At 42.5% G+C, this 25,506-nt stretch overlaps 1 protein-coding gene across 2 annotated transcripts in view; it reads left to right on the forward strand.

The window, feature by feature from the left end:
- Positions 1-25,506, forward strand: part of NUP93 (nucleoporin 93) — a 102,695-nt gene that overhangs the window by 60,621 nt on the left and 16,568 nt on the right. For both annotated transcript variants that reach the window (XM_082677360.1, XM_082677359.1), the window contains exons 4-8: positions 3,070-3,132; positions 8,808-8,936; positions 19,869-19,943; positions 22,601-22,690; positions 24,373-24,512. In XM_082677360.1, the coding sequence (XP_082533486.1) occupies positions 3,070-3,132; positions 8,808-8,936; positions 19,869-19,943; positions 22,601-22,690; positions 24,373-24,512 (497 nt within the window). The remainder of the gene's footprint in view (positions 1-3,069; positions 3,133-8,807; positions 8,937-19,868; positions 19,944-22,600; positions 22,691-24,372; positions 24,513-25,506) is intronic.

Consider the following 25,506-nt stretch of genomic DNA (forward strand, 5'->3'; position numbering starts at 1 on the left):
CACACATGGAAAAGGGAAGTAGAAGAGATCCATGGGAAACTTGGGCTGAGGCAGGTATTTTCTTGCCCAACTTATTAGTTCTTTAATTTGTTGTTCTTCCTTAAGGTATATATTCTTTACAAGAAACTAACTGCCACTAGATGGCACACGGATCCCAGCACTATTCTGACTGTATATTATTTAAGATTCTTTTCAAAAGATAGCTCACTAATACGTTGTTTTTAAAAACAAAATATGATAGGAGGGGACTATTTTACATAGGTTACATAAGCAATAAATGATGAAAGAAGGAACAAAGGATGAAAAATTAAAATTCAAAATCTATATATTTTGTGGGCTTGGTTTGTGCTATAGAGAAAGCCCAGTTGTAGAGGTGCATAGTGGCTCATGATCTTTGTTCATATGTAGGTGATGTCTGTAATTTGATTCTCATGCACAAATGCTTCATTTAATTTATTAAGTGAGATTTTTGGAAAGTAGGTTTATAAAGAAGAGAGTAATCTGCCCCCCAAAGCAGTGCCTTTTTTTCTTCTTTTTCTTTCTTAACCACTACTTGAAATTTCATTTCTTAGAAATTTCAAAATTGTGTTTCTTACAGAATATTATGTTGCTTTTAAACAAATGTGTCTGATTATTGCTTTGCATTTGTGTTTGAATTGTGTTTATGTGTATATGGGTTATACGCAGACACGGATGCAGTTAAAAGAATGGGATGGGCTGGTCACTGGGACGAGCAGAGAAGCCCAGAGAGGGGGTGGGGCACTTGGCACACTCCTTGCCACCCCAGCCAAAAAGAAAAAAATGAGACCAGGCCTTGTCAGGCAGTGGTTATTACCACCACTCTGGCCATCAGCAGCAGCCATGAAAGGGTGCAACAAAGCACAATCTATGCCCTTTGTTCAGGAACAGCAGTTGAAGATAAAAGTTCTATAGCTTTGTTTATAAACTGTGACACTGTAAACTGCCTTTAGCTTTAGCCACTGAAGACCCGCTCAAGAAAAGGGAAATCATAATAAAGATTTGTTGACTTGATGTAATCATTTGCTGAGAAGGGTATGAACAAGGTCCATTAAAATCCTTCCCATGATTTCGTGTCTGGCTCCCTTGCAATGGCCAGAAACAGGCACGTGGTGAGAAGCTGCCCCCTTCTGATTGGATTACGTGGGGTCCTAGCTTTATGTGCTCTGGTTTATTGAGGCCATTATTTTAGAAGCAAGTGGCCAATGCTTCCCTCCACCCCCGCGTCCCCACCACCGAATATCAGTAGAGGTGTTTGGAGCAGCCTCTGAGTCGTGTCCTCAGAGCTGCCTGAGAGCTGCCTCAGGGACTGCCCTGGAGGAGCCGATGAGGGAACTGTTCCCCGAGCTGCTGGCCATTGTCTCTGTCCATTCCAGTGCACTGCCCAGGTTGGGATGTAACAACAGATGTGGAGAATCCTGTGAAGATTAGTAATATTTTATTTAAATATATGTCCCCACTCTTATCCAGCCCCCTACTCCTGTTTTGTTTTGTTTTGTTTTAAGAATCACAGACTTATATCTGCGACTGTTTGAACAAAATACACTAAAATGTTACAGTTGTTGAAATATAAATAAGTGATCCATAAATTAATCAATTAACCATGAAAGTAAACTTTCAAGAAAACTGTCAGATGTTTTAAAATTTAGCATGTCACTTTATAAACTTTAGCTTAGGGGCTTCCCTGGTGGCGCAGTGGTTGAGAGTCCGCCTGCCGATGCAGGGGACATGGGTTCGTGCCCCGGTCCAGGAGGATCCCACATGCCGCGGAGCGGCTGGGCCCGTGAGCCATGGCGGCTGAGCCTGCGTGTCCGGAGCCTGTGCTCCACAACGGGAGAGGCCACAACAGTGAGAGGCCTGCGTACCGCAAAAAAAACCCAAAGAAAACAAACAAAAAAAAAACTTTAGCTTAATTCTACTTTGTATTATATTCCCCCAAAGAGTTCCTAAAAGAAAAAGAGCAAAAACATGATTCTGAAAAAACAGATGATTTGGGACATGTATAAATACACCCATAGTGTGCTTGACATGCAGGTACCTTGCATTCCATAGTGTAGGTGGATCTAATGTATAGGGTGACTCAGAATCTTTTGTATTACAACCAAGAGTTTGATCTCTACTTATTAGTTAATGGATCATCTTCCTTTCCTACTTGGCCCCCACATCCCAGGCTGTGGGGAGAAAGCTTCACCCCTGTGTGAATGGCAAGGCATCAGCATGGAAACCCACTCTGTCTGCATCTGTCCCTTGTCCTCCTCCCCAGGATCTCAGGTTGAGCAATTAGGACAATGAATAGCAACTAGGAAGTCACCCTGGGCATCTTTCTTTAATGTCGCCAACAGATCTAGATCTAATCAATACTAATGCTAGAGCTACATGTATTGAGCCTTGGGCCAAGCACTTGATTACATTGTCTCATTTAATATTCATTTTACATATGAATAAACTAAGGTTTAGAGAATCTGGGTGACTTGTCTAAAATCGTCACCCATGCAAGTAGTAAATGGGGGACCATGATGTAAAACTAGGTCTGTTGTGTTATCATGAAGTTGCATTTTGCAGACATTTAACCCTGTATGTATTAAACCAGCCTTGTGGGCCAGTTCCTCTTCACCCCACCTGTATTAAATAAGCAGCAGGTGTCATCAGGCCTGAAATAGGGAGTGCACGTAGCACAACCCCAGAAGAAAAGCATAAATAAATGATTTTTCAGGTATCCCAGCCATTGACAAACAAGTGAAAAACACCCAAACAAAGGGATGGCTGATGCCTTCCTCAGTGTTAGTAAGAAATTGAAGAATTAACTGAAAACAACAGAGAAATATAGACTGAGGAACAGTTACAGGCACTGTGACTGGCTGCATAGCCAAAGGTGTATCTATAACATGGGCCATATTCAACTTGAGAGAGTTTTGTGAGGGTGAAGGTAGGCAGGGTAGCAGTTATCCTTACGGGTGTTTTCTTCTTTTTCCTACAGTGTGTTTTTGATTATTTGAAGGTTAATTTTGTTAATTTTAACCTAAATTGTGTCATTTCTCTCCTCCTTCCTAGGGCTTCCTAAAGAATGAAAAGGACAATGCCCTGCTGTCTGCCATCGAAGAGTCCCGGAAGAGGGTAAGAAATGAACCCAAATGTATATGTATACTGTTGTGAGAGCAGCAGTGTATACTGGGGCGTGGAGGTTCTAGAAACTGGATTCTGTGTTCCAGGCCCAGCTCTCTTGATAGTTCACCAGAGGGAGTTCTACAGGAACCATTTTTGAGGAAAATACCATGCTCGTAACTCTACGTGTATTTAGTGACTGCATCTGAAACACTGGGCTGGTCAGTTAATTATTCAGTTAATCATAAAATGGAAGGGCCAGACAATTCTTTGGTTTCATTGTTACAGTATAAATGGTATTTTGGTTTCTACTGAATCAGCAGTTCAGAAAAGCAATTATGATATTGATAATTTTCCTCAATTTCTTTTCCTTTTATCACACAATTTGACTTTCTACACCACCTTTTAAATTAACAATTTCTCCAAGCTCTTTGAAACAAACAAACAAAAAACGTCTTGATATTTGAGAGGATAGTAAATAAGTCAGCCAGAACAGCCATTATATGTGCAGCAATATTTCACAGCAAGCATTCCCTCAAGATAGTCAAAGATCATTTACTTTACTAACGTGAGTTATCTCCATTTGTTTGACAAGGACTAAAAGATCAAAACCTTTAGAATACATTCCATTATGGAGTAAGATTTTCAGGCCCCGGGGGTCTTTTGGGGAGGGAGGGAGGAGGAAGGTTAGTGGTCATGTGGAGTTGGTTCTAAAAATGCAGCTTTTCCCAGGAAGGAGGCTAGAGGGTTCACATTAGTCTGGAAGCAGTAACTGTCTCTGCAAGGGAGTAGGGGTGAAGGGAATCTCTGTTTTGCTGTTTACTTATGTAAGCCTTAGATCAAATGAAATGTATTTGTGTATTATTTAAGTGGTTCAAAAAATAAGAAAGTAAAAAAAAAAAAATGCTGCTTCTCATTGTGCTTTATTAAAATATTCCATACAGGTGGAAGTGTCTAAGTAGGGCTGATATGAGTGAGATAGGGCCTCAGGGGGGCTTGCCAGCTCTAATTTATAAGAATATGTTTCAGAGACATTATTTAAATGACTGATATGTTTAATTATCAGAGTAAAATTCCCTAAAATTTAATTAATTATATTTTTGGCAATAGTACTTATTCCTAGAAATAGAGAAATTCACTTGATCCAGATCTGAAAATATTTTTTTTAAGGTTTTTTTTGGTTCACACTTGGAGTGAGTTACTCACCAACATTGATTCTCCTACTGTAAAGGACTGATGAAATTAAATTAGGATTGTCGAATGCCACCGAGCCTTATTAATCCATTTACCCTGCGGAATGTGTTTCTGAAATTGGCAGTCTCTGAACGTTTTGCCATATTGAGGCTGAATGTGCAGCCAGCCAAAACATTTAAGTGACATACCACAGTGCAAAATGTGTGCATATGTGTTTGTGAGGGAGATGTTCCGGTGTTGGGAGCTGGCCCTGGTGGGGAACCTTTCACCTGTCTGGACACCAGAGGCTGCTGCTGAACAAGAATCATTTTCAAACAAAAAGGTGAGCAGCTTTTTGGCATTATTGGTGGTAATTTCACGTTTGAATAAGTTGCCAATATCCTGCTGAAATGCCAAGAAAACAAGCTACAAAACCACAAATGTGTACTATCTTTTCCCATTTGGTGCATCCTAGCAAAAACAGAACAACATTATCAGAACATATGTAGAGTTTCTAAACGCCAGCAACAGCTCAATAATAAGTGGGTGTGAAGTGAAAGCAGGTTGCCCTCTTCCCTTTATGAAAATGGGGTTCGAGTGCTCCCCACCTGTTCTTAATTCAGTTGCCCAGTTCTTTCCCTGCCTTCCTTTCTTAACTATGTTCAAAGAGATATAGTTCCCCACATAACTTGAAAGATTCGGATTTAATTTTTTTTTTTAATATATCTGAGGTCTGCCTGTCTTGACAATGACAATTTTTTTTTTTTTTTTTTGGTTGCACTGGGTCTTAGTTGTGGTATGCAAACTCTTAGTTGCAGCATGCCTGTGGGATCTAGTTCCCTGACCAGGGATCGAACCGGGACCCCCTGAATTGGGAGCACAGAGTCTTTACCACTGTGCCACCAGGGAAGTCCCCGGATTTAATTTATAATAGTTTCTCCACTGCTTTGTCATTTTCTGTGGTTTGTCTTTCCTTATCCCTGCTATTCCTGTCTCTCACCTTGTCTCAGACCCTCACTGTCCTCCTTTTCTCTTAGTTCTTAGCTCTTTTGAGTAGCTCTGTTGATTCTCTCTCATTAGCTCCTCTGGTTGACATTCTCCTTTGCACCTGATCTGGTGGTTCAGATGTGGGTCTAAAGGGAATAGACTGGAAGAGGGCAGATGGGTGGCTGATCATCCCTGATTAGCCCACAAATTGGATGTTCCATTATCTCTAATGTAATTAAGATAAGCTGGGGGTGGCATGGTGATGGGAAGAGAATTTTAATGTTGGGCCATTTATTTTTATTTGAAGCTCCTTATCACACTAATGATGAATGGAACGACAGTGCCGTTTGTTCAGGTTGTGGAGCCGTTTCTAAATGAGTAGCCTGGCATATTTCTCAGATACATCTGAGGATTTGAGCCCAGAAAGCTGCCAGTTTTCAGAGTATTTCCTGTGTTCTTGAAGCAGGAGCTCTTGGCACACAGGTGGGCAGCTTGATTAACAGGGGATGGTTAATTCCCACTGTTGTCGCCCTGACCCTTACGTGATGCTGGAAGTCTGCCCCTGCCATCCTCATCAACAGTGTCTCTGAGACAGATTGTGTTTTCTTCAATTGCCTTTAGTGCTCTGCTATTCTTTATCAGCCAGAGGACTTACCCTTAAGAAAAATTCTTGTGACACTGTGGTGTCCTGGGTCAGTGGCAGCGCTTAGTCAGTGCCTCACTTCCTATTACAAGTTTGCAAAGCTGTATGGTATGCCAGCCCTCCACCTCCTTATTTCAGCCCTCCCTGGTCCTCCTGCCCCATGACCCTCTTATTTTCCCTTTCTGGGACAGGTTCAAGGTTAAGGAGGTGGATGCCCACTAAATGGAAGAGTTTTAGAAGAAATGTGGTTCAACATGTGCACTATTTCTGGATAGCTTCTAGGGAAACTACCTTTTCCCCTCACCTCTACCCCACCTCTCTATTCCAGCATACTTTTCTCTGTTCAAAATGCATAGCTTTCATGTTTAAGGTCACTAATGTAGCAAGAGAAAATGATTTTTCTCCGGGTATATTTTTCAATCCAGGCGACTTGGAGTGGTCCATTCTGCCTGACCTTCAGTGGGAAGAAAACCAGATGAAAGACTGTTTTTAAAGTTTTTGATAGCCATTTCTTTTTTTGTCTTTACAATACATGTTAGAAAAGAGATCCATTGATAGATGGACCAAATTTGCAAGATGTGCCAACCTTCTTCCTAATCATTTTTGTGGGTTTCTTTGCAAGATGTGCCAACCTTCTTCCTAATCATTTTTGTGGGTTTCTGTTCTCTTTTTCACATTTTAATAAATATTGGTCCACACTCAAACATCCCATTTGTAGAAAGGGTATATGATTTTTCTGATAGTTTCCCAGAGCTCATATATATGAATATTATCAGTATAAATTATCTGCATTGTCAAAATAAAGCAGGCATTACTAATACTCATACTCTTGGTGCTGCCTAATTAGATGCCAATCTGATTGTAAATGAAATGGCTTTTTGAGAAGTGGGCTTAAGCTGATGGGAAACCTGGTCTGCCAATTGAAGAATAATAGGCTAAGAATGGTTATGATTCAGTATGTCTCTATAAGTTGCTTTAATCTCCTCAGAGGGGTTTTGGTTTTGCTTTTGTTTGGGGTTTTTTTTTTTTCCTGTTTTTTTGGGGGGGGGGTGTGTGTGCGTGTGTGTGTGTGTGTGTGTGTGTATTTTCTGCCTTCCTTCTTCCCTTCCTCTTTTCTTTAACCACTCTCCTAGATTTTTTTTTTTTTTTTAGTTATTTTTGGCTGTGTTGGGTCTTTGTTGCTGCGTGCAACGGAGGGCTTTCTCTAGTTGTGGTGAGCAGGGCTACTCTTCGTTGCGGTGCACGGGCTTCTCACTGCAGTGGCTTCTCTTGTTATGGAGCACGGGCTCTAGGCACATGGGCTTCAGTAGTTGTGGCACGCAGGCTCTAGAGTACAGGCTCAGTAGTTGTGGTGCACAGGCTTAGTTGCTCCTAGGCATGGGAGATCTTCCCGGACCAGCGCTTGAACCCATATCCCCTGCATTGGCAGGCAGATTCCTAACCACTGCACCACCAGGGAAGCCCCCCTTCCTCTTTTCTTTGTTTTCCTTCTTTCTCTTTTTTTCTTTTCCTTCTGAGTGCCTTTGTTTTGGCAACCTGCTGTGTCACCAGCAGATAGAAGTGAGGTTTGCCAGACATTTCAATAGTGACTTTGAGAAGACTGATAGGAAACCTAATTGCAAAAGGCTCTGTTTTTTCTTTTACTGATTTGCTTCCTCATATGAAGATATTACTGTTTCTTAAAAAAATAGACACTGGGAGAATCTTACTTTTTGTCTTATCTTAGAGGCTCGTTAAATCTTAAGATACCATTGACTTTATAATCCGTCATTATTTTATGTACTACAAAGAAAAAGTACTTCAATTTAAGCTTTTGACATGCTATCAATTGTAATATGTAGCCTAATTTCAGAGGTTTGAAGAAGATATTTATCTTAATAAGCACATGAAAAGATGTTCAGCATCACTACTTATTAGAGAAATGCAAATCAAAACCATGAGTTATCACCTCACACCCATTAGCATGGCTGCAATCAAAAAAACCCAGAGAATAGTGAGTATTGGAGAGGATGTAGAGAAATTGGAACCTTTGTGCACTGTTGATGAGAATGAAAAATGGTACAGCCTCTTTGGAAATATTATGCAATCGCTCAAAAAATTAAACAGTATGACCATCTGATCCAGCAATTCCATTTCTGGGTATGTATCCCAAAGAATTGAAAGCAGGAATTTGAAGAGATATTTGTACACCCATGTTCACAGTAGCACGATTCACAATTACCAAAAATTGGAAGCAACTCAAGTGTCCATGGATAGATGAATGGATAAACAAAATGTGGTGTGTACATACGGTGGAGTATTATTCAGCCTGAAAAAGGAACGAGACTGTATATGCTATAACATGGATGAATCTTGAGGACATTTTGCTAAGTGAAATAAGCCAGACATAAGAAGACAAATACTGTATGATTGCACTTCCATGAGGTACCTAGAAGTGGTCAAAATCATAGAGACAGAAGTAGAATGGTGGTTGCCTGTTACTGGGGGAGGGTGGGAATGAAGATATTGTTTAATGGGTGCAGAATTTCATTTTTGCACGATGAAAAGAGTTCTGGAGATGTATGGTGGTGATGTTTGCACAGCCGTGTGAATGAACTTAATACCACTGAACTGTACACTTAAAAAGGGTTAACATGGTAAGTTTTATTGTTAAGTGCATTTTGCCACAATTAAAAAAAAATGTAATGTGTTAGACTTGATGAAATAGGGCATGTTGCAAACAGTTGTCAGTAAATTCTTTAAGGATAATTTAAAATAGATTGCTTTTGCTCCACTTATGGAAAGATGGCAGATCTGGAGGGCTTTGGATTTCTGTTGCGCTTCAAGGGAAACCGTGTTCTTTGTCTTCTCATTTGGGTCATCTCTCTCTGCTCCTCTCCAACAGACCTTTGGCATGGCTGAGGAGTACCATCGAGAGTCAATGCTGGTTGAGTGGGAGCAAGTGAAACAGCGGATTCTCCACACCCTGCTGGCATCGGGAGAAGATGCCCTTGACTTTACTCAAGAAAGCGAGGTAGGTTGAGTCCAGAAGGTAAACCACGATGAAAACTCTGAGGTCAGAGAATGCTTGTCTGCTTGACTACTGACAGTCCTGGCACGGTTGATCACTGTCTCCTCCTTGAAACCCTCTTTTCATTGCCTTCCAGATGCCCACATTTGCCTGGATTTCCTCCAACATGTCTGGCTGCTTCTGCTCAGCCTCTTTTGCTGAATTTTCCTCAAATTCCTTGACTCCTAGGTGTTTGTGTGTCCCAGGACTCAGTCCTTGACCTGTTCTTGTTTCTTCCTCAGTCACTGCCCCATTGATCTCATCTGGGCTTGTGGTATTAAATACCATCTATGTACTTGAAGACTTAAATTTATATCACAGCCCCAAACACCCCCAGACTCATTTTTCTAGTGGCCTTCTTGGCTGTACTCAGATGTCTCAGAGCCATCAAGCTAAACATGTTTAGAATTGAGTCATGGTAGCAACTGCCCTCAACTCCCTCCTGGCATCAACCTTCTTTTCTCAGAGTTTATCCTCTTCATAAAGGGCAGTTGCAGTTTTTCACTTGCTCAGATCAAACACCTCAGATTCATTTTTGTCCTCCCTTTCTCTCACCTAGACTCTCTTACATGTTGGCAAATTTACTTAACCCTGCTCTCAAAATATACCCAGAATCCAACCACTTCTTACCACCTCTGCTGTTAGCACTCTGGTCCAAGTCACCATCATCTCTTGTTCACATTATTGGACTAACCTCCTAACTGGTTTTTCCATTATCTATTGCTATGTAACCAATCACTCCAAACCGTAGTGGCTGAAAACAATCATTTAGCTTAGCTGCATTTACCAGAAATAGTTCAGGGTCTCTTGAGGCTGTGGTCAAGATGTTGGCTGAGGCAACACTCATTGCAGGGCTAAACTCGGGGAGGATCCACTCCCAGGCTCACTCACATTCCTCTTGGCAAGCCTCAGGTCCCCTCTGGCTCTTGGCTAGGGACGTCAGTTCCTTGTCATGTGGGTCTCTCTTGTGTTGCTCACAGCATGGTGGTTTGCTTCCCCTGGAGCAAGAGTGAGGGATCCAAGGAAGAGCTAAAGGGCCCCCAAGACAGAAACCACGGTCTTTCCATGACTTAATCTTGAAAGTAATATCCTGTCGCTTTGCTTTGATCAAGGTAAGTCACTAAATTCAGCCTGTGCTCAAGGAGAGAGGATTAAACGAGGGCTCGGATCCCAGGAAGTGGGGATTATTGGGAGCCATCTTAGAGGTTGTCAGCCACACTGGTCTCCCTGCTTTTGCCCTTGTACAGTCTTTTCAACACAACAGCCAGAGTGACGCTATTAAGACACAGGCTAGATCGTGTCACTCCTCCGTTCGGGATCCTCCAGTGACACCCATCTCACTTGGAGTGAAAGCCAGAGTCTTTACCATGATCTCTAAGTCCCTACCTGACCTGGTCTTGTTGCCTCTCGCAGCTCAAGTTATTCTGCTCTCCCTGTTGCTCTTGCTGCTCCAGCCAAAGAAGCTCGTTGCAGGTTCCTTGAACGAACCGGGTAGGCTTGCTTCTGCCTCAGGTCCTCTGGGCTTCCTGTTACTTGTGCCTAGAAGGCTCTTCCCCCAAATAACTGCATGGCTGTCTCCCTCACTTTCTTCACATATTACCCAGTGCCATCTCAGTGAGGCCTTCCAGGGCCTTGATATCTGAAATCCAAACCAACCTTTCCCCATTCAGCACTTTCTATATCCCCTTTTCTTGCTATATTTTTCTTTTTTCTTTTTTTTTTTTTTTTTTTGTGGTACGCGGGCCTCTCACTGCTGTGGCCTCTCCCGTTGCGGAGCACAGGCTCCACATGCGCAGGCTCAGCGGCCATGGCTCATGGGCCCAGCTGCTTCGCGGCAGGTGCGATCTTCCCGGACTGGGGCACGAACCCGTGTCCCCTGCATCGGCAGGCGGACTCTCAACCAGTGCGCCACCAGGGAAGCCCTATATTTTTCTTTTTAGCACTTCTTCACTTTAAACCATTGTATGTGTTTTATGTCTTTGTATTGCTTACTGTCTGTTTCTCACAGTAGAATGTAAGCTTCATGAAGGTAAGGATTTTTGTTTGTTGTGTTTACTCATATCTCCAGTGCCTAGAAGAGTCCCTGGAACATATTAGATGCTCTAGAAATATTTGTTGAATAAATCATTTGGCCTTAGCTAACTTTGTGCTAACCAGAGTATTAGGGATATGTTGAAACAGTATGATTTTAGAGTGGGTATGTTTAATAGGGTTTATTTTAATTGCCAGTGTTCATTGATTGGTGGTGGTGCTAAGTTGAGGGGTTTCTCCTCTTTAAAATCTAATTCTTTTTTTAAAAAATAAATTTATTTATTTATTTATTTTTTGGCTGTGTTGGGTGTTCATTTCTGTGCGAGGGCTTTCTCCAGTTGCAGTGAGCGGGACCCACTCTTCATCGCGGTGCGTGGGCCTCTCACTGTCGCGGCTTCTCCTGTTGCAGAGCACAGGCTCCAGATGTGCAGGCTCAGTAGTTGTGACTCAGTAGTTGGGCTTAAGCCCAACTAAGTAGGGCTTAGTTGCTCCACGGCATGTGGGATCTTCCCAGACCAGGGCTCGAACCTGTGTTCCCTGCATTGGCAGGCAGATTCTTAACCACTGCGCCACCAGGGAAGCCCTAAAATCTAATTTTTTTAAAGGCAATGTATTCATATGACTCAAGAACTAAAGAACCCTGTCCCCAGAATCTCATTCCCTCCCCACTTTGCCTCTCCCTGGAAGTAATCACTATTATTACTTTCTTGTGTAATATTTCGAGTCTCTTTATATGAATACAAGGCAATATATTATCTTCCCTCCTTCTTAAACAAAAGTTATTTTACTATATGCTCTGTTCTATATCATGTTTTTTTCACTTATTTATCCTGGAGATCTTTCCTGAGAGGGATTTGAGGCTGCATCTTGGGATCAGCAGGAAAGTGTGTCGTGCTTGATTAGTGATGTCTGCCCTTGTGCCAGTGGGAGCTGTGACTTAACCACACATTTACCACGCTGGTGCTGGGGAGAGAACAGCCCTGGGGTTCAGATCCTAGCTTCACCACTGACTAGTTCTGAGACCTCATCCAAGTTATTTAATCCTGCAGACATTTAATGTCTTCATTGGTGAAATGGGATTATTGGGAAGATTAGTGATAACATAAAGCACCTGACTCATAATGGGCGTCCCTTACTATTGTTTTAAAGTAAGTAGTTTCAGATAATTTGGAGGTGCAAGTTAAAAATTATAATGTCACAAAAATTATAGCGTTAGACATTTCAAGTAATATTGCCAGTGCTTCCTGATAAATCTTTTTACCAGAAGTTGTTTCTTAACTAGCTAGCATTCTTTTCTCATGGGAGATAGGACAGCTAAGGCTCAGAGAGATGTGTAATATGCTGGTGAGATCCAGGACTGTTGGCTTCTAGGCCATCGTTCTGTTGAAGTCTGGGTCAAAGGTGGGTAGCTTGGCAGTGTGTCATGCCTGCAGGGTAACTTCACACATCCTGTATCTACAAATTTGCTCCTGATTTAAAAACCCAGTTTTTCTATTAAATTAGCCCCCCAAATAAATAGATGCTAAAGTCATTTATCTTAGGAAATTACTCATTAATGACCCTGTTCCACATTTCTTAGACTCAAAGATTTCAAAGAAGAGTAGAGTCTTTGGGAAAAAAGAGCTAATGTATAAAATCCTTGGCTAGCCTAATGTTTCTTTCTCAATTTCTTGTGAGTCTGGGCAGATAAGTAGAACAGCTCATGGTTTTATAAACTTCATTTTTTAAAATTGTGTTAATAGGTTGTAGTCTGTATTGGGATTTGGAAGTAATTATAAGCTGCTAATGAGATATTCTTTCTTGATTGCTCTTGTCTTAAAATAGACTAATCTATTTAGTAGACTCTGCTTCCTTGACCTCGAGTCCTCCCTCTTGGAAGGGAGTTATTGATGCTTTTGCTGTTGTCTGTTGTGACACCTAGCGGAGTGGATAGCTTTGCTGAAAAAGCTGGCAAATGATGCAGATGGTTCTTCAGATAATCCAGGGAACTGCCATTTCTGGAACCTTGTAGGTTTTGTTGTTTGTTGCTGTTTTGAACTTTTTTCCTGAAGTATAACATATATACAGAAAAGTATGCACTTCTTAAGTATACAGCTCAATGAGTATACCAAAAGGGAACACACCCAGATGAAGAAACAACATTGTTGGCATCCCAGCATCCCCTGTTCTGTGCCTTTTCATTCACCACCCCTCACCACCACCACCAAAAGAAACACTGTCCTAACTTCTGATGTCATAGATTTTTGCCTGTTTTTAAACTCTGTGTAAATGGAGTCATATGGTATGTACTCTTGTTTCTGGCTTTTGCTTAACATTCTGTATATTGTTACATGTAGTTGAAGACTATTCATTCTCATGGCCGAATAGTATGACTGCAATCTGTTTATCCATTCTGATGTTGATGGACATTTGGATAGTTACCAGTTCTTAGCTTTTATAAAGAGTGCTATTGAGAGCATTCTTATACCTGTCTTTTGGTGAACATACGTTTGCACATCCATTGGGCACATCTAAGCGGGCAATTGCTGGGACAGAGGGTACACATATGTTCAACACTGTTCCAAAACAGTTTCTTAGTGTACCCTCCCACCAGCACTATGAGAATTCTCTTTGTTCCATACCTTTGCCACACTTGGTATTTTTTGTCTTTTTCAGTTCAACCGTTCTGGTGGATATGTGGAAGAACCATGTTTTTACAGGTTTTTTCCGTGTAATTTTCTTCAAAATGATGGAAAGGTGGTATTATCTCCACTTGGGCAGGCACCTTCTCTGCCCTCTTTGTAAGAAACCGCAGAGTGTGAAGGCCTGAGACAGGCTTTGGAATTCTGCAGGCCTAAGTTCCCGGGGCTCTCCCGGGAACCTCCCTGTTCTCATCCTCATTGTAAAAGGCCTCTCTTGAAGAACCGTTGGAAGGAACGTAGAACGTGTGTAAGGTGCCTGGCCCAGAGCTGATATAGAGTGCACGCTCAGCATATCGCAGCACTCTTTATGGTGGTGGCTGGTATTTGGTAAGCTACACACTATTAAGTTTATTTTTATCATTTTAATATGGATCTATCCCTTTTTAAGTGTCCCTTGACCTATAAAGTCACTAGGAATGAAAAAAAATCTCAGGACATAAGTAGAAGAAATAATTAAAGCATGACTTGCCATCTAAACCATTCTTTCCTGGGCACTTTATTGTCAAGAATAAGGTTTGTTGGAATCCAAAGAGTCATTAGCTAGGAAAGAGCCTTCCAGTCATTTTGAGCTGACCTTATATTTGAAGGAAAATGTCCAAATTTGGTTAATTTAATATGAAGAGAGGCTTGAGGCTTTTATTTTTAAGCAAAAATGAAGTAGGAGATGGTGGTTCCTGAATCATTTTTCCCCCAAGCCTTCCAATAACAGAAGAGCAACAACACGTTAGTAATATCTATTCCTGGCAAGTTTTAATAAGGGAAATGATGCTTCAGTAGCATAAATTCAATTTGGGAAGTTAATTTCCTTAGGATATCATTGAAGAAAAAGGTATAATTTTTAAAGAAAGGTAGGAATCGAAAGATTGTTAATAACTTTCCAGGTTGTAGTCTGAATAAAAATGATGTGCTTTGAAGCAAGAAAGAGACTCCTGGCTAAGAACTCCCATACCCTAGTCCTTGCGTCTGGCCTGTGGGGAAGAACACCCCCCGTCTGCGCTCCTTGCATGACACTACGGGCTTTGAGCATCGTTGAGAATCCTTGATATATCTTAGGCAACATTTAAAAGTAAATTTTTACCTAGCCTCAGTGTGTCGTGGCTGAACTGATATTAGACATAGTCAGTGGACGTTGCTTTAATGTATTGCTTTAATGTGTTGTCTGGAAAATGGCTCAGCCTAGCAAGCAATAGGCTCAGTAGAGAAGCTAAATTGTAGCTTAGTCATTACAGATAATGATGTGATGTGTGAACAGTGTGTGTTGAATGTAGTCTCTAATTTTGATCACTGACTTAATACCATATTTCACCAATTCCCAGTTACACATCTTTTCTATATTTTAACATCTCTGAAATCAGGATACACCTTAAATTCAGTGGTGTGTCATAGTTTGTCCGCATTTTTCTTTCCTAATGGTACATAAATAACATGATGCCTTGCAGTTGATGGTGTATTAGATTTGATGGAATACAGTAAAAATATAGACTGACAGTATGAGTTTGAAAACCCCAGACTAGATGATTCCAAGCTGTATTTTGTGGCTCCCTGGTAGTTTCCTAATTTGTTTCATGTATTGGAATTTGAGTAGGATTTCAAGTATAGAAAGTGCTCAGCTGCTCTTTCAAAAAGAAGTTTAAAGAACACAACTCAACGGGCCCTTCATTTTGACATCAGGATATATCACATGAACACCTTCTTCTTGCACAGCGTTCTACTGGTAGAGATAGAGATAGAGATTGTGAAAATTCAGCTGCTCTCCTCTACCCCCAACCCAAACATAACCTCTGACATTCTATCCTTCCAATTCCCTCTCAGGTATTTATGTGCACATTTATACGTATATGTCCATCTGATCAGTTTATTATCAATTTACTCCATAAACGGCACCATTTTATATAATAAATGATTCTACTTAGCATTATGTTTTGATTTTTTTTAACTTATTTTGGAGCTTTTTCTAGGTTAGTACATGTAGGTGTCTGTCATTTTTTAGTGGCCGTAATAGATTTCATTGTATAAATGACCCAAGTATTCTGTCCGTTTTCTCCATGGAGAATGATGCTCCAGAAAAGTTAGATGTCATTACCCAAGGTCACACAGTTGGGTTGCGTTTAGAACCTGGGTCTTCTGGTGCCCAGTCAGTGTTTTTTCTGGTAGTACTGGGCTTCTGTGTACAGATACTGTAGCCAACTATTGTACATTAATTACTTTGGTTCTGTTTTGCTTACATAAAGCCAAAACATTCCACTTGGAAATTAAAAACTCTCTTTCTTCTGTAGTATCATCACATTTTCTTTTTACTCTGTACTTGTTTTGCTAGAAGTGAGTGCTACATTCATTTTTCCCTGCCTGGAATGTGCTCTCCTTGGGAAAAGAGATTTATTCATCCCTGGATATGTTATGTACAAAAGTATTGCTTGATAAAAGCTTGCAGTTCCCTCCTGCCACTCTCCAACCACATCCTGCCTGTTCAGGAATGTTCACTTAGAAAATGGCTGTTTGGGGAACACCAGGTACACTGAGAAGACCCTTCTCATGTCTGTGCTCCCAGAGACTGCTGTTTCTTCACATTATCTCCAGACTCCTGGGTGAGCCCCTTGTTGTTCTCTCTGGCCCTGCCTACCCATCTTCCCTGCCTTTCTGGTCTCTGATTCTGTGCTTCTGTTATCCCCACTGTGCTCCGATCAGGCCCCAATACAGAGAAAACCTGAAGAGTTTGGAATGTTATTCCCACACAGCATACCGGCGTCTCCTTTCCCCGCCCTCTAGCAGCTCCTGGCTTTGAAATTCCATTGAATGTTTGCTGGTTCCTCTGCTCAGGAATGTGCATGTACACATCCTGTTGATGGATAACTGACTTTGTGTGTGGTGAAATAGAGGCTCAGCCAAGGGCAAATGAAGGAAAGGTACGTTTGAAAACAAGGGCATTAGGCAAAATTAATTTAAATGGAAATTTGAAGGCCGAAAAACCAACTACTTTTTAAAATTAGGTTTTTAGTAGTACTGGAAAATATTTCTCAAGGCTGTTTATGTATATTTAGCTGAAACAACTGTGTCCTTGCAGAAGTGTTTAGCGCCATTACCCCTCTCCTCCCCATTTATTCCCCCCAGTTAGGTTACTGGAATTAACAGGCTTAGTGCTCTGTTCTTTCAAGAGACTCGGGGATCATCAACTTTCAGAGAGTTCTGTTCCAGAAAGATGGCCACATTATAGAACAGTCCTCAAAATGCAGTGTTACTGGGAACACTCAGAATTAGTCCAGAAATAGAAAATGAGCTGCTGGGGGATTCTTTTCCTACAAGGAATGTGTTTTCATTGTAGAGGAGTGAGATGAGAATTTCCAGCCAGCACAAAGAAAATATCTTAGATTATGTTTCTGTAGTGTCTATATCTATCCACTGTTCAACATCTGATTTAGTCCCATGTTCATTATGGTTTATTTTTTATTTAAAAAGTGGTAACAGCTAGCATTTACTGGTCAAATGTTGGACAGTGAGCTCTTTCTACTTACTCCTACTTACTCCTTGTGAAATAAGTACTGTTTTCTTCCCAGTTAATTTAAGATTATTTCACAAATCTATGAGGGAGATACCATTGCTGCACCTGTGTTACAGCTAAAGAAACCCAGGCTCAAAAGAAGCAATATACTCAATCAAGATCACATAGCTAGTGAGTAGTGGAGCCAGGATTTCTAACTGCTACTCTCTCTTGTTCTTCGATGGCCATCCTTGGACAGTTGCCCCAGGCTGCCCTGGCTGGCAGTGTGGCCCCAGGCTGTGGGCACAAACCACGGCTCCACTACTTCCTATTAGAGTGACCTCTGGCAGGGTGCTTTCTGTGCGCTTTGGTGTCTTCATCTGTAAAATTGTTATAATAAAAGTATGTATCTCATAGGGTTGTGGAGTTAATACACAGAAATTAAGACAGTGCTTGGCATATAGTAGTTGCTCAGTAAGCGTGTCTGTTGTTACTATAACCTGATGGTTTTCAATCATTTCAGATAGGAATGCTTTCAGCTGTGAGTAACAGAAAACTTGAGTTTCTGTAGGTTGAATAGCGATTTATTTTTCTCACCTAACAAGTCTGCAGGTGTGGAGAGTATGGGCCTTAATTCAGTAGCTCTGCAGTGCCATCAGAGGCACCTCCTTGTCTCTGTATACCACCATTTTTAGCACGGACACTTACTTTGGGCTCACAAGCTGATTGCTGCAGCTCTAGACAGCCTGTTTGCATTCAGGGGAGAAAGCTGAAAGGCCATGCCAGGCTCTTTTTTCTCCCTTTATCAGGAAAAGCAGAAACTGCACTAAGCCAGAATGTACTACCAGGCTTGTGCTTTCATCCGGTTGGCTAGAACCAGGGTTCATGGCCACTCCTAGCTGCAGTAGAGGCTGGGAAAGGGTAGTGTGTAGGGGTCAGCTCATGAGGACCTATTGTTAGAGTTTCAGAAAATTTTCCATCTAGTTGATACTACTTGGAATAGCTTGATTTCTGCCATGGTGGGAATATTTACACCAGAAACCAGCAAACGCTACAAGTCAAGTTCCCTTTCCCAAGCCAGTTGTTAAACATTTACCAGCACACCATTGGATATATTTAACTCCATATGCCAGAGTGGGAAGTGGCAGTGAGTAGAAGTGAGAGGTAGGGATGTGAAATGGTCATTGGGTCATCCAAGCAGCAGCATCTTCCAAGCTTACCATTTGATGGAGAGAGTAAGATGCCAACATATGGAAAAGTTTATTAGTCCATTTTTTAGAAAGACTAAAGTTAACCTTTAGCTAAGCTTATTCCCTACTATAAACAAGTATGGATCAAAATTAGGTGTATTCTACTAGGTATATTAGTTATATTCTTAAATTTCCAATACATTGGTTTTTACTGTACTGTAGTGAGATCAAATTCGATATTTTGAACAGTAAACTGTTTAAAGCTCTTTTAATACCAATGATTGCAGAAAATCAGAGCTGGGGAGGACCTCTCGAGATTGTCTAGGACAGCCCCTTCATCAGCCAAAGGGAACCTGAGGCTCCAAGGATATGTGCTTTGCCCAGACGCCAAAGCAAGGGAGTGGAGCAGTCCTCCTGGAACCCAGGTGTCCTGACAATCCAGTGTTCATTCTAGAACCTGAGGGTTTACAGCCCACCTTTCTGCTTCCTGCTTCTTCCTATTCTCTGTCCTGCCCCAGTGCATGCTCGTGTTGGTATCCCTTTTACCAGCTTTGGTGGTGCTAGGAAGTTTTGCTGCTATCTGTCATGTGTCTCCCAGGAAACCTACTTTAAACTGCTTTGTTTTAGATTTTAGAGAATAGAGCATTGCTTTTTTTTTTTTTTTAAAATGAGAGAAGCTTGAAGAATTTGATCTTTGCTGCAGTACAGTACAAACTAATATTGGAAATTTAAGAATATGCCTAATATACCTAATTGGAACATACCTGATTTTGGTCCATATTTTTTTACAGTAGGGAATAAACTTAGCTAAAAATTATCTTTAGTCTTTCTTAAAAAAGACTAATAATTTTTTCCATATGTTGGTGTCTAACTCTCCCCATCAGATGGTAAGCTCTTTGGGAACAGCCTCTGTGGGCTGTCTTGTCATCCTGTGGGGATAGATGTGTACACACTGTGCATGTGGCAGGCAGGCACTTGGCAGATGTTTGCTGAATGAATGAATGCCCAACTTAGGCTGGCTTCATATCTTCAGATGCATAAAGTTCATCAGTAGCTGTTGTCTTAGTGTGGACTCTAGATAGGAAATGTCTGAATCCTGGTATTGTGACCCTATAAACTCCATTTCGTCAGCTATCTGATCTGAGTGATGGAAACAGGAGACCCAAATACACCACAGCCTCACTGGTGTAAAGACATGGAGGGGGAAGATGAGGTGGACTGGGGGATTGAAACCGAATGTTACAAAGAGGTGCCTTTCCAGAAACAGTTACTGAGATATCCTTACAGCTTCTCCAGCCTCCTGTTATTTTTGAGTTGAGTCCCATGCCTGCTCCCTTCTCATGTGATCATGGTAAGAGAGTTGCCTTCTGTTGAAGCCCCTAAAAATCATCGTTTTGAGGAAGTCTGACTAGGAAACAGAAACAGCTTTGTTAAAGACAAACATATGTTTATAGTTTTTTTTTTCTTTACATGACTGAATGCTGTTCTGAACCAATTCTGAATGTGTATTTCTGTACAGCCAAGTTACATCAGTGATGCGGGACCCCCTGGTCGAAGCTCTCTGGACAGCATTGAGATGGCCTATGCCCGGCAGGTGAGTGTGTTCTCAAGGAAGATCGAATCCAGGAAAATCCTCTATGAGCCCTCTGGGAAGTAAAAGAGAACACAGACTTCATGTGAAAGTCCAACCCTGAAAACAAGTTGGGTTTTCATTCAGAGGATGCGTTAATATTTTACCATCTAGGTCCCTGGAGAAGTCTATCAAATTGGGTAATAGAATGACTCAGGTTTGATTTAAGGAAATTGAAATCTGCCTCACACACTGACCAAGGCATCTCATTTTGCATTTGGCAACAGCCCATGTACAGTAAAGCTTTGAGTAACTGCACTGCTAAGTAAATGGAGTTCTGTATTAACTATCACCTGGTCGGTGAATGGTATTATCAGAAATGCTTCTTCACCCCGTTGTAGAGAGAAATTTTCTGAATGCTTTTCTGCCTTGGTAAGCATAATGTACTCACCATTACCTGATATTACTGTCCTGGAGAAGCTTGCGATATTTGGGGGGTTGTGGTATATCATGACCATGCGATGGTTTGAGTATGGATTGAGACACTTTGTGGTAAAGCTCTGGGACTCTGTTGACTGAAACTGCCCTTAGGACAGTACATACCTGGAATTGACTTTTTGAATAAAGCAGTGCCGGCCACCTGTGTATTCTATTCTAATTTGCTGCTTTGCTGCACAAAGTATCAAGAAGGGGAAACAGTCTTGTTTCTTGAATTGAGGGTGGTGGGCTTCCATCCCCTTTAAATTGTCCTGCACCAGCAGTGACCAAGGAACATCTGTTCTGTCGTGACCAACTCCCACGATTCTTTTTCTTTTTTAATAAATTTATTTATTCATTTGTTTTTTATTTTTTTATTTTGGCTGTGTTGGGTCTTCATTGCTGTGCATGGCTTTCTCTAGTTGAGGCAAGCAGGGGCTACTCTTCTTGCAGTGCACGGGCTTCTCATTGTGGTGGCTTCTCTTGTTGCGGAGCACAAGCTCTAGAGCGCAGGCTCAGTAGTTGTGACGCACGGGCTTAGTTGCTCCACAGCATGTGGAATCTTCCCGGGCCAGGGATCAAACCCTTGTCCCCTGCACTGGCAGGCGGATTCTTAACCACTGCGCCACCAGGGAAGCCCTCCCGCAATCGGTGCCACTGTGGCCCTCAGCATCACCCAATTCCTTTCTTCCGTCCAACCTGGGCTGGGGTGGGGTGGGGTAGGTGGAGACAAAAACACGTGGTGGCTATAGAGGTGAACAGGGGGAGGGGAGAAACTGCTAGACCCTGTGCCTTTGACAGAGGGATGTCGTAACTGAATTATTTGGTGAGCTGATGGTATTATCAGAGATCCTTCTTGTACCCCTTGTTGAGAAAAATGTTCTAAATGCTCTTTTTAAGCCTCTCTCCTTCAGCGTACCACTGCCAGTTCTAACTCTAGGCATCTGAAACCAGCCACATCAGCTTCCCTCACATAAGTCCCCCTCCTTCCAACTCCCTCATGTTTTACTGCTGGGCCTTCATTTATTTTTTCTTCAGTTTTTAGATCTTCTTTTTCTCCCACACTACATCTACATTTTTTTAAATTTCACTTTCATTATGTGACTGACTTCCATTGCCACAGGCACCGTCAGAATTCAGGCCTAATGAAATTACAAGCTTTTGAGGAGAGAAACCATGTATCTTCTGTGTCTGTGAAGACTAAAACTTCATAAAACTAAGGTTTACTAGCACTCAGGACACTGGAATGTCATGTATCTGTTTACATGGCTATCCCCTCCAGTGGAGAGCGAATCTTTATATCCCATGTTGAACACAGTACCCCAGGGAAGGCTCCTCATAAATGCTCATGAGTGAATAAACACCACGTTCTGGTTTAAAAACCGTTTCATTTAATCTTTATAACACTCCTGGAGGCTGCATGATGCTCTCCCCCATTTAGAGTAGAGGGAGGTAAGGTTTGACAGGGTCCTGACTTGTCTAACATCACTACCTTGTTCAGTCCTCGGTAGAGCAAGGACTTCAGATGCAAAGAGTAGAACTTAATAGTTTTTACCATCATTATGTTGGTTTTTAAAAAATAAAATCCAAAGTAATATTGGCTTTTCCATTTGTTGAACGTCACATAGTTCCTTTTTCTTGAGAAAATTTTACTAAGGAGCTGGGATTCTTTCCCGAGAAACGGGTACTGCAGATGGGCAGCAACTGCTCTTATAAAACACGTGGAGGGCTGCGACCTGACAGTCCTTACTAAGTCCACAAGCCCTGGGCCTGGGGCCATTCAGTCCTTTTGCCAGAAAGATTACCAAATGTTTCCCTGGGTTCCTAGGAAGCAGCAGCAGGAGACCTTCCACTTTGGTCCTTGCTCTCTGGGACTGATGGTCTGCTGGGCAGAGCAATGCAGACCTGCCCGTGGGACTCCCCCCCCACCCCCGGGACCACCCTGCTCCCACTCCGCAGATGTTAGGAAGGCTGGGCTAGTGGCTAGCTTTCGTGGGTGTCGATGCTGCTTTCTGAAGCTTAGGCACAGAACTGGGAAGCTGGCCGGAGGCCTTGCCCTCCAGGCAGTGTGGATAGCTCAGCCACTCTGAAGAAGGAAAGCTTCTGACCATTGGGCAGAAGCTGGTTTCAGAACTGCTTCAAGGGGTTCTAAAAAGAAAAGGTGAAAATAGAATTTGTGCGATTTACTTTGCTTTTCCTTTCAGATTTATATCTATAACGAGAAGATTGTCAACGGACACCTGCAGCCTAACCTTGTGGACCTCTGTGCTTCCGTCACAGAGCTGGATGATAAGGTAGCGCCCAGAGCTGACCCGAGGAGACATGTGGGGTCTGGTGTTCCAATGGGATTAGCAGCTTGCTGACTTGGCAGAAATGTGCTGAAGAGAAACTCCATGCCCTGGAAGAAGATGTTAGCTGTTCTTCAGAGTTTTATTTTAAATAATTTTGGGGTGGCCTCCCCCGTTGCTGGGCACAGGCTCCAGACGCACAGCCTCAGCGGCCATGGCTCACGGGTCCAGCCGCTCCGCGGCATGTGGGATCCTCCTGGACCGGGGCACGAACCCGCGTCCCCTGCATCGGCAGGCAGACTCCCAACCACTGCGCCACCAGGGAAGCCCTTGGGGTGGTTTTTTGATGATGATCCTATATATATAGATATATAGATATATGTATCTTTATGCATCTGCAAAAGGCCCAGCAAAGCTGTGTTTGCTTTGAAGTTCTGTCAGGCTCCAGCTCCTCCCTGCCAGTTTCCCTCCTTAGACAGACTAACAGGCTCTTTCATGAGATGTGAATTGTAAAGGTGATGCGGTTTTCACACCAGTGAGCCCCTTGAACTTGACTCAGGTGGGGTCTTTAAAAGCCACTTGGTTCTGTTCCTCTCTGACTCCCCATCTTTATTCCTGTCCCTCAGTTCTTATCCTTGGCCAATTTTCTCCCGCTGGGGGAAAAAAATTAAAAAGGGGATGGATAGATTGGTAGGTGGCCAGGAGGAGGGGAGAAAGGAGGAAAGGCTGTAACGGAAGCAAGCACTCGTACACACTTTTTTTTTCCTTCAAAAATGCTTTATTTTTTTTTAATAGTAAATATAAGGCAATACAAACCAATCTAAAGAAAATAAGAATTTATCTACCATCTCACCACCTAAAAAGGGTCACATTTAGGGTGGATTTTCTACAGTTTTTAATTTTTGAGGGAAACAGTGAAAACAGGATTTTCTCTTTTCCTTTGGAAAAGGTGTAAACCTGCTTTTTCTCTAATCGCTACTGTCTTCCAAGGATTCTTTATATTTTGCAAAGCATTCAGGGAACACATTTTTAGGAGAGGTTTATAGCCAGGAGGATTCTGGGAAGAGGGAGTCCAGCTGTGTGGTGGTAACACACAGGAGAGATCACCAGTGCCTTTCCTGGGAGGCCACAGGAAGCCATCTTTTGAAGGGAGTGAATAGGCAGGAGAAAAGGAGGCTGTGCCACTCACACGGTGGGGTAAGAGCAGTGGACCCTGGAGAGCCTCTGGGAGGACAGAACCTGTATTATTTAGGTTAAACTCTTATTTTAAGCCTTAAAAAACTCCAGTGACCTTGTAAGGACTGAAATGCAGCTACTTGAGTTTAAACTCCTAGAGCTTTGGATGATTATAAATGTATTCACTCTCTCTTAAGGGATAACCCACTGAGATTCAGTGTTCTTGTTAGTTTTATGTGGTCTTAGTTATGTAGGTGGTTATGTCAGACCTGGAATAGTAATTGATCTGAAAACCAGCTCGAGACGGGGGCTGCTCGCAGGGAAGACGGGAGCTGGCAGCTGGCTGGGAAGAGGTGCGTCTTCTGTACTGGGCTTGAGCCTGAGGACCTCAGACAGGACGTTAACCTCTTCCCGCTCCATGTCCCGCCTGCCTTTGAGTCAGATTGCCATGAAGAACGAGGCAATTTCCCCGGCCCCACAGCATTGTCACATGCAGTCTCATTTATGTGCAGAACATCTCTGACATGTGGACCATGGTAAAACAAATGACAGACGTGTTGTTGACACCCGCGACTGATGCCCTGAAGAGCCGCAACAGCGTGGAAGTGCGCATGGAGTTCGTCAGGCAGGCCTTGGGATACCTCGAGCAGAGGTAAGGCAACGGCAGCACAGAGGCTGGCTTTAAAATCCCCCGAAGGCAGCCATTCTTGGGTTTCAAGTAGTCCTCAAGCTAAGTGCTGTGTAGCTGGTATAATTTAAACAAGGTTGAGCAAGTCTGAGAGGTGTTAGGCTGTTTTCAGAAACACTTCTCTACCAGAACTATTTATGCACCGATATAAAATCATTTTGAGTGGGAGCACTGAGCACTGTTAGGCTTTTCTTTTTCTCTTTGTCCACTCTCTGTCCCTCAGTACAGAGTCATGATTATTAGAGCACGATGCCTTGGGTCAGGATCCTTGTCCCTCCTGTGGTTCAGCCATTACTGCTTAGGCTCTTTGTTTTCTCTAGGCATTTTAATTTTCCCACCCAGCATTACCACCTTCAAACCTTAGGAAGGCCCCTTGATCCTTTGTTTTCCTTCTGGCTCTACTTGGTTAATCCTTGTGAGTCCAGATCCTTCCCGGCTGCCTCTGATTTGTGCCTGGGGTTTTTTTGCCATCTCCTCACTAATTGGAGTTGGTCACCAAGGGGTTTGTGGCTGTGCCCTTGTGCCCTAACTATTGTCCCCCTCGTTGGTAGGGCCCGTGCCATTCATCCACTCCCTGTGGACACTTCTTCTTCTGAATTGGCCAGCAGGGGTTGTCGTGAGCGTGCAACAGACCCTCTTTATTTCAGAGACAGGGTGCTGGGCCTCTCTCTGTTAGCTCGAGAAGAGAAAACCAAGCTGAATATACTTGCTCAATTGCAGTTCTTTGCTGCTGAGCCCATGCAGCTGCCAATGGCCTTGTAGTGTGGTCACCCTCTGTTAACAAAATAATAGTTCATTAGGAAGTCAAGGTAATTCAGACCTGGTACAGCACAGAGAGAACAGGTTTTTATACCAAATACTAAATTAATTATATAATGGCTACACGAGATGAACACCATCAGACATATTAAACTCGCTAGCCTCCATTCTGTTGTTAAGAAAAATCTGGAACTCCAAA

The sequence above is a fragment of the Grampus griseus genome (genome assembly GCF_964374135.1).
Source record: "Grampus griseus genome assembly, chromosome: 19".
In the NCBI taxonomy this organism is placed as follows: domain Eukaryota; kingdom Metazoa; phylum Chordata; class Mammalia; order Artiodactyla; family Delphinidae; genus Grampus; species Grampus griseus.